Genomic DNA, 13394 nt, shown 5'->3' on the forward strand with positions numbered 1-13394 from the left:
AAGGGGTTCTCTGTTCAGCAAAGGCAGGGAAGCACCCCCTCTCTGGGGTATCAGTGCTACTTCCACATCTCATTTCTGTATGGGGTTTGTTCCTCATAGTATCATGTTGTGCCCTTGCACCTACTGGGAATCACCAGATGACTATTGGGCGTCACTACAGTCTGGGACTGGACCTGACTCCACTGAAAAAGCTGCAGCCAGGGGGAGCAAACCCGTCTCATTTAGCGAAGCTAAGCTCCCAAATGCAGTTGAATATCTGCTGCCCTTTAACAGATACTCACATTCTTCCCTGGGAAGCACATACCTCTGTGTAGGCCTGTGTCACTTGTTCGTACAAGGTCTGATGATGATGGATGGCCAGTTCCAGGTCTTGCATTTCTGAGGGGAGGCCTCCTTCACTGCACATTTTGCACCAAGCGTCCACACCTGAAAGGAACTGAAATAATTCCAGGAACGATGAGCAGCAGTGACACAGAACAACTTCTCATCAACATTAGAAAACTTTGTTTGTAGACTACTATAGATGACTGCAGCACGGACTGAGAAAAACGTAGGAGTCCTTTTGTGTACCTTGGAATAACACGTTCCTCTCACCTCCTCACAGCACTTGAAGAACACCTAGAGCCAAAGGAAGGTTTTCTGTTTCTTCTGGATTAAAAACAAATGCTCCTTTAACCAGGCTCAGAAAACAATCGTTCTAAGAGTCTGTGCATACCGTGCAGCGAGGCTGCAACACCGCATTCCAAAAAGGGAGGCTGCAACATATTTATAAAACAAATGCCAGCATGAAGCACAAAAGGACACAGTTACAGCTCCAGCTGTATTTGGCATTGTCTCAGCTGTCAATCTTCTCTCAGTCACTTACCTATCCTTAACAGGACTAATGTAGGCAACTGAAAACTCCCACTAAAATCAATGCTGACATTCATTTCAGTGAAAGGCAGACATTCAAGCCATTCCCAACCCAGGGCCAGCTCAGTGTGATGGCTGACAGGATACCAAGGCTTTAAACCCCTGGGTCACCCATTTGGTTCTGGCCCAGGTTAGCAGTGATCAGATGCCATTACCATCTGACGGCTGCTAAGTAGCCAAAGCAAAATGAGCTGCTGGTCTCAGTCCAGTTCCTGGTGGGCAGACATCCCTGAAAAGGGAGAAAAAAATCACTGCCATTGCAACTGATATGGTTTAGCACCTTGGTGGGAAGCCTTAACAGACAGTCAGAAACCGAATGGCTTCAGGGAACAGAGGGATGGAAAAAAATATTTTTCCACTCTTAAAGGCCTTCAGAGCAGTGCTGATGCGCTTTGGCAGAACAAATTGGGGAAGCTCTCTTGGGTGCAGCCTGTTCTATGAAAGAAAAGAGGCTCCCATTCTGTTTTTCTTTTAAGCAGGGCTTACTTCAATGCTGCACCTCATGTTCATATTTTGGCCACACTAACTACCTAATGCCACCTCATTACTTCTCATTAATATTTCCTCTTCTTCCATCTTTCTGTTAAACCAGCCAGCCACACTTTGGAGCCATTTATGAAAAAGAACAGCTAATCACACATCAGATGCAGTGCCCTGTAGGGTGAACACATAATGCCACAAAACGACCCCCAGGATCACAGCCCTATCCACTCCTGAAGTGTTCACCTGTGGCCTGTTACTAAAGCACTGACTCACAGCATGAAGGGCTGTGAGATTCAAAGCAAAGAATTTCCATTCAACTCCAGCTCTGGCATCAGCATCCTTTTTATTAGCAGTGTAAAGCTATTCACCATCCTGCTGTGTAATCAAGGCTATGAAGTGTTCGCATTGTAAACACTTCTTTTCAGTGCACGGAGATGAATTCCTACATGTTCATGTCTACAAAGTACAAACCTACCAATGAAAACTGTGCTTTCTAGAAGACTGGAGGCAAGGATGGAAGGTTCTCTTGTGTTGGTTTGACTCCTGATCTGTTGAATCTCTTCAGTGAAATCCCCAGATGCCCTTGCATAAAGCTGAAGTCATCATATTTTGTGCCAAGGCAGTGGAATTCCCACCGTTTCCTATGCAGTTTAAAGAGCGTGGAGATGAGATCAATCCCTTCAGGGGCTGTTACACGAACCTCTTGGGTGAAACAGTGAGTGAAAGACCTTTACACCTTATAGACCAGTGCCCCTGCTGCTGGAATCACACTGTTACGGCTCTTCTCAAAACTGCCGAATTCTACCAGTTTTATTACGTGCTCTCACAGTCACGTTACTTATCTACTGCCAGACTGATTTCCACAGTAGGTGGGAGAAGTCTCAAGAAGATCCTGTGCACATAACGACATTTCCACTTCGTTGTCTCACATCTACCTTTCCTTTGTCTCTCTATGGTATATGGACAATGTCCCATCAACAATTACAGCAGTACCGTCTGCCTCTAGCAGGAGCAGCTGACATCACCTGTTTTAAACAGTTTTAATAAAGCAGCCTGTCTGTGTTATACTCTGATGCCCTGAAACTGTGCAGTGGTCTGCGCTGTGCGTATAGATTCACATAGGGAGAGCCCATTTTTTACAGGATTTTTTCAAAGTGTTAGTTCATACCATAGGACTATTGATTCAAGTATTTTTAAAGAAACTGCTACATTAATTTTTATTATTTTTCACACACTGTGGCAGATGCAAAAAACCCTTATTAAAAGTAATCCTTCATGCTAGAAAAAGTATTCATATTTGAGTTGGAAAAAGATGCATTTGAAGTTGTAAATTACCAACTTAGGCTGGAACAGAAGCTGCTACTGTCCAATGGTACTCAATACCATTTAAATTAATTGCTTAAATTTCTAGTTAGCCCATGACTAGAATAGCTCCTATTGGGAACGTAAAAGCTGCTTAAGTATGATTTGAAATGACAGGCTCAAATAATTGCCCATGGTTTTCAAGACTTCGGGAAATATTAAGAAAAATTTCTGCTACAAAATTAAAAAGTCCCTAAGGTACCTTTGTGTCTCTGATCCAATCCAAAAGTCACTTTAAAGTAATGACCTACACTTTCTCCTGACTCAGAACCTATCCACCTAAGATGCGAACCCTGTATGAGGTCAGGTAACACTGTATTCTCAGACCACTTCTTACTAGCTTTCCTCAGGGACTGCTATGCTGTATCACGAGGTTGCTCCAAAACACAACTCACAGTTTATATCCCATATTCTTCCACATTTTTTGCATAATCCTCGCTTATTGGAAGCTGCAGGATAATCAGGGTGGTTCCCCTAGGCCCTGGAGAAATTAAAACCAAACTCTAGTGTGCTTCTATGCTCCAGAATGGCTGTGGGGAGGGATGGGAAGAAGGCCATGAAATTGTTTTCCTCAGTGACCCACAATCTCTCTTGATGCCCTGAATTTTTTGTATGAGGCTAGCTGTCTATTTCCTGTTGTTATCTGTGGAATTTGCCTCTCTAATGCTTAAGTTACCTTGGTCTTACCCCTGCATCTTACAGATACCAACTGGCTTTTCGTTTTGTCACTCAAATTCTTCCTCCCTTTTTTCTTTTCCTCTCTTTTTCATTTCCCTTCCTGAAATCGAGAAGTTCAGGATGTGTTTAGAGAGATCCAGGAAGAGATAAGAACAGCAATATTTTCCTGGTTGGGGAGTAAGGTAGTATAGAACAAATGGTCAGGGGTCAGTCTTAAGAGCAGTGATGTAAGTGTCCAGCGCGTGCACCTACCACCTACTACCTTAAACAGTACATCCGCCTGTGCACTTCTGAGGGTAGACTCTGACCCAGCACTAACTGGTTGAGAACTCTCGGCTGATGGAAGACACTGATTTGTTCATTCTGACAGGGTCTGTAGAGTGAGCATCTTTAGCACACTTTCAGAGATTACACCAAAGAAAGGGAGGACACCTGGTAGGTCTCCTTCCCCTGCCTGGCAGTTAGTGGGCCAGAATCTCATCTGGTATAAATCAGCAGAGTTCTCTCGAAATCACAATGAGATAAGGCATGTTCTCCTATGTTCTCTTGCAGAGATTCAGTCACACAGATACAGAAGCAGATTCTCTTTTGCACTAGAATATCTGTTTGATAGCACGAGAAGGGGAGGAGGAATTAAAAAAGAAATAAGAAAATGAAAGAAAAAAGAGAGAGGAAAGGAAAAAAAACCCACTAAAACCCAAGAGATTTGTAGCAGGTGGAATTAAGGGACATTTGGGAATCACCTCTGCTAAATATCCTGTGTTGCAGCTTGACCTGTACATAGTAGTTGTTTGGAGTTTGGTTTACTGGCTTTTGATCAAACACACATGCTGAAGGAAGCCTGGCTGGAGGCTAAATTGGCAAGATTTGTCTTTCCTTTCTTTCTTTCTTTCTTTCTTTTTTTTCTTTCCTTTTTTTCCTTTTCTTTTGATGATGGTTTAGAATGTATGAGCTGTATTTAAAAAAATTAAGACACACGTGTGCACACAAGCACACACAAAAATAAAAAGAAATGAAGAAAGAAAAAAGAACCCCAACAAAAAAAGCTTTGATCCAGGAACTCATTCAGCCAAGTTCCATTCAACATGCCACATGTATCTGCAACAAGAGCCAGGAAAGCAATGCGATGCTGAGGCACGTGAAGACAGATGTGAGGTTCAATTCCCAGCAGGGTTGACTCAGCCTTTCATCCTTCCAAGCCAGACAAATTGTATTCTGTGCAGTTTGCTGTGTGGGGTCTTTAGGAAGAGACCTTGAAAAACAAGTTGCTTCCTGCTCAACTTGCTTATTACAGAGATTGTAGAGCTTTTTGTAAGTCTCTGTCCCAAGCTAACAACTTCCTTGCAGGCTGGGGTGTGCCAAGGGTTGAAAGATTACGTCCTAATAGACTTGCTTCCTGTTGGCATCACCGAGCACTTCAATCAATAGGAAGGAATAAACAAAGAGACTGTAGCAGTTCAGCACACTGGAGAAGGGAAGACAATCTGCGTATCAGATCGCTACAAGGGAAGCGGGGGCACGCTGTGGGAGAAGAGGTTGGATCCGCTACAAGATTACCTCTACTGACAGCACAAAGGGAGGAAAAAAAGAATTGATCTGCATCAGAAAAAACAGTGGGTTTATCTACATCTTTGCTACAGAGATTTAAGCCCTATTGTAAAATAATGAAGCCCTGGTTTGAGATAAAAAACCCTCCATTATTTGAGTGATGCCAAATAATCGAGAGTCACATTTGGAATGAAAGACAGACAACAGACCGAGTTACAGGCCAAATCCCAGACAGCACACTTTTTATACCATACAGAGGTCAAATGACTAAATTATTAGTGTTCAAGTAATTGGTCTATCCTACCAGAGTTACTAAAGCAAGGCTGAAATTTTAGTCCTGGCTAATGGACACACTGACTCCCACACTTCTGTTTTGCAGCAGTCTGAGTTTGCAGGCTTCACATCGGCACTTATCTTCCACTGAATCGTCTCTTACCTCAAGTGAGGAGCAACTGCTGTTCACAATTAGCAAACTCTCCTGCCTGCTTAGCAATGAGAGACTGGCTTCTGTCAGGCAGCACAAACTTCAGCTCCCTGGGAAGACGGGCCAAAGCAGGACTGGGCTTTTCAGGCCCATCCATACAATTGTAAAGAAAAAAGGCTCAATGCTTAAAGTGACGTTAGTGTAGCTTTTTTTCAAGTTAAGGCTGATGCAAAATACCCACTTTGACACTATTTAAAAGGTAGGAAGAAAAATACTGACCTTTAGCTTGACAGACAGTTCAAACCAGCTTTCCGTTTTATTGCTTTTCACGCTGTGTAATAGCTCAGCAACTCCTCATAAATTGCAAACAAGACTCACACTTCAGAAAAATAGGCAATCACTCATAAAACAAAAAAGCAAAACCACCCCAAACCAGAACACTGACCAAACTAAAACAAATGAGAACTAATGCATTAATAAATCTTAAACATTCTCACTGTGACTATAGGTTGGATATAAATTATATTTTGATTTTTCTTTATGAACTTACGATGACTGACAATTATTAACATGAAGACTACTCCTAAACACTACAGTGCCCACTGTACAGAAATGAAAGTATTTGCATCAGTGTATTCGTAGTGTATCAGACCCCTCAGAGCCACTAAGTGTGCTTACAGGAGTAAGTACCCAGCAGGGTGAGTAACTGCTCTATGCTATGGCCTGTCGTCAACAGGAAACGCAAAATAAAGAAAAATCCACTGTAATTCCACAGTCGGAAACAAACAGTACAGAAAAACTACTCTTTGACCTAAACGTTTCCATATATATATTCTGGCTTATGTGGCACAGTTTCTGGCTTGTCAGTTATGATTTCTTCTGACATTTGAAGTATGGGTCATTTTATAAACATAAAGCACTTAGTAGCTTTGATATTAACTACTTGGAAAAAAAAGCACACAACAGTATTGAAGAGAGCCCCAAAGCAGTGTTTGTCACTGGAAAATGAATGTAATCAACATATGATCAAAGCTGAACCATCACTGCTAAGTGGACCTGGTTTAGGTGAAAAAAAAGCAGGTGGTTTATTCACTGACATATTTTAAATCTTTTGTAGCTATGAAATTATGGAGCAATCTTGTAGTTATTAAAGACAGAAACCAGAGTTCAGAGACATGGAGAATTTTCTTGGGTGTTCTTGACTGTCTCTGAAGTCTCTACTTAGTGAGGTCTAGCAAAATTTGGGGCTATGAAGAGCACTGCTAGAGTGAATTCCCTAAGTTTCATTAACAGTAATGTGATTTGGCTCCTAGAAACTGTCTGCTGGCATGGGTTGAGAGGAAATGGCCTCAAGTTGTGCCCAGGGAGATTTAGGTGGGATATTAGTAATAATTTCTTTACAGAGAGGGTTGTCAATCATTGGAACAGGCTGTCCAGGCCAGTGGTGGAGTCCCCATCCCTGGAAGGGTTTAGAAGTTGTGTGGATGTGGTGCTGAGGGACATGGTTTAGGCACCCTGGCAGTGCAGGGTGGACGGCTGGGCTCGATGAGCTTAAAGGTCTCTTCCAACCAGATGGTTCTGTGATTCTGTCATGTCATGTGTGACTGTTCCTGCACACACACCACATATACATGAGTGCAGATACATACCGCTTTCCTGACCATAACAATCCTGAATGTATCCACAGCACTGATGAAATATTAGGCCACAGAAATATGGCAGCATGTCACCACACCGGTGCACTTCACTTACTATCAGATTCTTTCTTATCACCAATGTATAAACGTATTCTCTTGCCCACTGAGGGAACACATGCCACTCTTCTGTGGAAAATGTTACTGTTCATTTTTGAGACACTGATTCACTAGGAACAAGGCTCTTAACCTCACAGCATACAAGCTCAAAGTCATCAGGTAAGAATTGCAGCATTGTCATTGTCAAAGTAGCAGTGGATCACTTTGCCAGTCACAAGAGCAGCTCACCTGTTCGGCTTTCTGGTGAAAGACAGCAGACATGGCTAAGATGGTGCTGCGCTCATCCAGAGCTGCAGCAAAGCTCTTCCACTCTTGATCCAGCTGGCTAGATATTTGTTTAATTTGCTGGGAAGCATAATGGCCTGCCTCGGAAAGCCTTGACGCAACAGACATGATCCGATTGATGTTGACATAGGCATTCTGAAAGTTAAAAAGCACACATAAATCAAGAGAAGGGAGAACCGTGACCACCTCCCGCCTTCATTACACATTCCAACCACCACCAGTTGGAGCAGGGCTGAGAAGTTCAGCGAGAGCTATCAACCACCCACTTAAATATGCATGAATAGCTGGCATACTACCTGCCACTCCAAAAATACCTTCCTCAGGAATCTTTCTTAACATCTGTGCCAGTATCTAACACTGCTATCTCCCCCTCTCCCCTTCAGTTTATTTATGTAAAAATAATTTGCCATATTTCAGCTATTTACTCACCTGTTTGGGTCTACTCATTGCTTCTATCTTATTTTTGATACTTCTGTGCATTACTTCTGGATGCTAAACCCACATACTCATAAGTGAAATGTTTGCTTTCTGTCCTTTGAGAACTCCCTGAATATCCTTTATAGATTTGCAGTGTCAACAAATGGAAAAGTCTTATAGAATTTAAAAGAGCTTGTAAGGGTATTCTATAGAAATAGACGAGTTTCCATAGAAATGTCTATTAAATTATATTCTTCAGTTAAAATGTTATCTTTTCTGCGGGTTATTTTAAGCTGTTCTCCAGCAGAGATATCATTTAACTACAGTCTGAATTTAGAAGGATTCAAAAAGCCTGCTAAAAGGGTAATATTTTCTGTTCTTCCATAAGAATTTTCCATGATGGTTTTTATTCAGCCTTGAAGCAGTGGAAGGATAGTTCTTTCTCAAACTGATCTGTGGACAGCAACATAATTGCATTACAATACCCCTGTTCTGCACGGGAAAGTAAACCTGAAAATCAATAGCCATCATGACAATGTCTTACAGAGCTGTACCAGCAAAAGACAAATGACAACTGGCTTGCCCATTTCTGTAATGCCATTGGATGCAAACACTTCTCCTTTCTCTCTCCTCCTCATCGTAGGGAAGTAACATCCCAAATTTTGAGATGTTTTGCTAATGTTGACTCACTGCTTTCTTGTGTCCCTAAAGCGTTTCAAAAGGGCTTTGGGAGTTTCAGACAGTAGAATCTGTAAGACCCTTATGCACAAGGACAGACAGAGCCGACATGATTTGAACAGTATTACTCATGGGCAAATAATAAATCAGAGGTGGAAGTGGTTGTTGGAGCAGGACCTCATCAGAGAGAGCAGGAGCACACTGTGGAAAGCTATCTGCCAATCTAAGCATGAAACACAGCAGAGCACTGCCAAGGCAGGCACGGGCCCAAAGTAAGATGCGAAGCAGGGCAAAGTGTGTCTGCAAAGTGTGTGGGATAAGTATGAAGTACAGCCATCATAGCTGTAGGTGCTAAAGGAAAGAAGGATGGAGCCACAGCCCTTACAGCCACTCTGCTCCCCCTGGCACAACCTCGACTGCGTCAGCTGTCACATAAATAACACACGTCTAGAGCAATACTCAGCCTCCGGTTTGGGGCTTTTACTCTTGTCACAAAGCCTTTTCTTAAACACTGGATTTGGCTTAAAGTGGTCAGATTGATTTTAAAGAAATAAAAATATTTTTTTAGTTCCATTAGAGAAACCGACCAAAATTTCTCTGAAATTCAAAGTATCTTTAAAAAGATATTATAATTGGGAATTTTGACCACCAGCCACAGCCAAATGCTTCTTTGTGTCCTCTAAGTTAGAAACTGGAGTTTAGACCAAATCTTCAAGTCTTCCTCCCAGAAGATCTTCATGACTGAGCCTCAGCCAAGATAATTTTGTAACATTTTAGGTCAGCTCTGCCAGCGGAAAGCAGTATAGTACCACTATGGTTGCTAAAGCTTGGATGACTTGCACCAAATGAAGACATGGAACTTTGCTGTGTTTGAAGGAAAAGAAAAGTTGCTGAAGAAGCTGTGTAAAACACAGCTGCTTTCATCTTGCTGTTATTTATTTTTTTCTGTGCAGAACTGTCTCAGGCATTGCAATGCACTGAGCATGGAGGAACACAACTGTGCATTCCTTGGTTCCCTATAGCTGCAGTACATAGGAGAGCAAAGGTAGGATCAGTCGAAATACAGCAGATGTTCTTAGAGTCTGTTCTTTAAGTTAGGGAGATTTATATATAGTTACGTCTGTTTGTTATATTTTTATACAGAGATGAGAATTTTCATGGATGAAATTTCACTTTCCTAGATGAGAAGTTTTGATGGAAGAGTACCAACCTGTCCTGTAGCCAACCCACTAACTCCACTTTTCCAGCAGAAAGCAAGGAGCTGTTTGGGAGTTATCATCCACTCACATGTCAGTTCTTAGTGCACCAAGTGGAACTAGCTGAGAAAACAAAGACTCCTGAGCTGCCCCCGTTGCTTTCTGAGCAGTAAATGTATTCACTAGCAATATCGCATGTGATGTGCTCTTTTGCTTAGCTCCAATAGATAGTGTGATGGGCACACCTCCTACTTCCAGACACATGCACTCTCCACCTCTGCTTTATCTGTCCCACCTCAGTCAAGCAGAGACATTGAAGAGGGACTTAGACACATAAGACTTGTCCAAGGTCTCAGAGAAAAACAAGGCAGACCAAAGACTTGGCTAAAGATCTTGAACTCAGGATATCACATCCTACCAGACATAACACATTTTGCAATTTCAGGACCTTTAGTCAGTGTTACTATTATTGGGAAAGATGGGGTCTCTGTTGGGGATTGGGATAAAATGCTTTAAGGCACTCCAGAATTAAGCCTCAGGAGACAAACATTTAATTGATCACAATCCACAAAATGCAAGACACTTCTTTTTCACCTTGAAGTGGAATAAAATCATAAGCCACTGTTTTTCATCTTTATCTGCCAATGTGTAATGTTCTGAGTGAAATGGAACAAAAATCTATCCTGCCAAAATTCAGCTGTTGACATTTCACAAAGTTAAACCTTCTTTTCCCTCTGGTTTGTTCACCGCTAAAAATTGAATGAACTGAGATTTTTCTATGTCATTATCATGTAGATCTTTTTATCCTAATAGGAAACAAATTAAATAGAACAACTAATATCTGTGACTTTATTTTTCCTTTAGGCTGGAAAATCCATTACTAGGAGGTTCATAGAGAGTCTCACTTTAAATATAACCTATATTTTGAAATGGAGAGGTGTCCCCAAAGAGGACTGCAAGGGACCCCTGATGTAGAGGACTACAATAGGTCAAACAAGGAGAAAACCATATATTAATGTCTAGAAGTAAAAAGGGTTGAGGGGGTTGAGGCCCTTCAGCTGACATTCTGTTGCAGTGACACTAGGATAGACCCAGGTTTTGGCTAACATATATCCTTTATCATTGAAAGACCTTTATTTTACATGTATATGCAGACTTTCCAAAAACACTCTCCTTGTTAGAGGTTTTCTTTCATTGACTTTATTTCAAATTTGGAACTTTAGTCAAGAAACAGGATTTTTGCCTTCTAAAAATCCCTTGAGATGGAAACAAAAGAAAGATCTCTCCACATCTACATTGGCACCACGATAAGCAACAGTTTCTTTGACAGGTTAGGAAAGCCTTGTGAAATGCCTTGCTAGTGCATGTACCCCTCTTTGTCCACCAATTCTCAGTTCATTTGTCAGGTAAACAAGGCGTTGATTCTGGCCATCTGTGGTTATGACATAGCTGTTCCTTCCCATGTGAGCAATCACTGCTCAGGTCCCTCACGCTTGCTAGGAGAAGAACCTTCGGTCTCTGCAATAAGCACTGGCAGTAGAGGGGTTTCAATTGTGGAATGACCTCCCACAGGGAGATATGCTAATTCAGCCCCAATCATCTAGCAGGCATGCTGGGAGACCTTCCCCCTGAATTAAACACTCCAGCTCTAGCTGGAACAATACTTTCTTCTCATAGATGTATAAAAGAATACCTTACACTCACAAAGGAAAAATGAGCAGTGAGAAGCACTAAATCTGCAAGGAACTTGGCTGTGTTCATCTCATTTCTTACAAAACTAGCTGAGATATTGTGACGGCAAGCAGCGAAGGTGGGCTGCAAGAGAAGGGCTCTGCAGATTAATTAAAGGTAGAATTTGGTTGTTGCAGAGCTCTTCTTTCAAGTAAAACAAAAAAAGAACCAGCTTGTACTGTGTTACCGTGAGTTTAGAAACCATCTGTGAAATTAACCTAACACATAAATCCAAAGCAGAGTGTTTCGGTGACAAAAGAGACTCATGAGATATATTTAAGACCTTTAAGTTTCTATAACAGGGCCAATTATAAGTAGTCTGTTGCAGAAGAATATTGGATGGCATTTTAGCTCAGCCTACATACAGAAAAATAATGTTCATTTAAGATAAATGTTGGGAATTTTCAAGAGACATCATTAGCCTTTACATGATAATTGTAACATGTTTGAAAGATATTACGACTTTCTTAGGACAACATGCATCTCCACCAGCCCTGAGCACAGGATCGGCAGCAGTGCCACTTTGATGCACGTCCAACAGAAAGTGAGAATTCATTCTTAAAGGAGTTCTTTAATGAATCCAGGCATAAAAAAGTCCTGGCAAAGGAACATTCAGTTGGAACGAATGGCATGTACCCAAGTGCAGAGCTACAACCAGTGTGCATTGTGTCAGATTCAAACACTGGGTTGTTTTGTTGCTTTTTTCTCTCTCTAATGAATTTACGAGATTATCAAGATTACTCACTAGATGCTGGAGATAAATATTCGTATTTATGAAAAGTATTATTGTTTCAATATAAACATTGTACAGCTGTGATAAAGACTAACATAATTTATTTTGAAACTGAAGTGAAAACAAGCACTGCCTTGAATCACAGAAAAAGAAAACCCTATGGTCCTTATTTGAAAGAAAAACACCACACTACAGTTTATTACCTCAAATATCTGACTTCCCCACATCCCACATTGTTCATATAAAAGGAAGGATTATTTTTGTAAAAAACAGAGTAACAAATTGTTTTTCCTAGAATGAGCTTTGGTCACAGCATGCCTATAGAGGTGTATCAGAAGAGCATGTGACCAATGGCATGACCCAAAAACATGTGGACAATGTATTTTCTAGAGGAACTGAAGAGAATATTTTTACTGTTATTAGTTGTGCCAGGCTTAAAGGACACTAAGCATAGTGTAAAGGAAAAAAATAATCAAAACAAACCACCGCAGATATCCAAGATCTGATCCAACTTTCACTGAAGTCTGTAGAGTTGTTCCCCGCAAAACATACAGCCAGCCTCAGCGACATTGTCCCCCTCTGTATCTTCTCTCAATACCAATTTTAATGCATTGACAAAACAAACCCCCAAAGCCATAAACACCCCCAAGCCCCACAGCCAATAAGAGCATTTCAAGTTTTATTTCGTTACTCGGATTTATGACAGCTGAACTATTCTCAATCCGACAGTTGCTGGGATGAGTATATTGTATATAAAAAAGCTCTGGCTAAATTATAATGATTATAAAGCAAATTTCTAGGAAAATCACAATTATAAAGAAAATTGCCATAGAAAAGGATTCCAGTGTGATCTAGTTCATGCTCAAGGCTCAGAAACCAAAAGATTTATATTAAAAAAATCATCAGAAGGGGACTCTAGGTATAAAATTTAACTAAAGCTAGAAGAAAAGTAGCATATGAAAAATGCCATACAGGCGTGTTGCTCTCTTTGAGTTATATTCCTGTAAGGAGAATTACCTGAGAACACATATATTGTGGGCTTCCTCCACAGAGTCGTGTATTTCAGTCCAATTAATTAGAGCAGAACTGGGTGATACCTCTCACCATACTTGTAGGTTGGAAGTTAAAGGTGCCCAGTATTAATGCCCTTCCACAGAGATCCTCTGTGCTCAAGAGACAGAGGAGACGCTCTT

The 13394-nt window shown here is 41.2% G+C and overlaps 1 protein-coding gene across 1 annotated transcript in view; it reads right to left on the minus strand.

The window, feature by feature from the left end:
- Positions 1-240: 240 nt before the first annotated feature.
- LOC104495376 (kalirin-like) overlaps positions 241-13394 on the minus strand; it is a gene marked incomplete at its 5' end in the record, with an annotated part of 15164 nt that continues 2010 nt past the window's right edge. The window contains 2 exons of the mRNA XM_010138339.1: positions 241-436; positions 7390-7581. Of these exons, the coding sequence (XP_010136641.1) occupies positions 278-436; positions 7390-7581 (351 nt within the window). The remainder of the gene's footprint in view (positions 437-7389; positions 7582-13394) is intronic.

The sequence above is a fragment of the Buceros rhinoceros genome, unplaced genomic scaffold (assembly GCF_000710305.1).
Source record: "Buceros rhinoceros silvestris isolate BGI_N320 unplaced genomic scaffold, ASM71030v1 scaffold926, whole genome shotgun sequence".
Taxonomy (NCBI): domain Eukaryota; kingdom Metazoa; phylum Chordata; class Aves; order Bucerotiformes; family Bucerotidae; genus Buceros; species Buceros rhinoceros.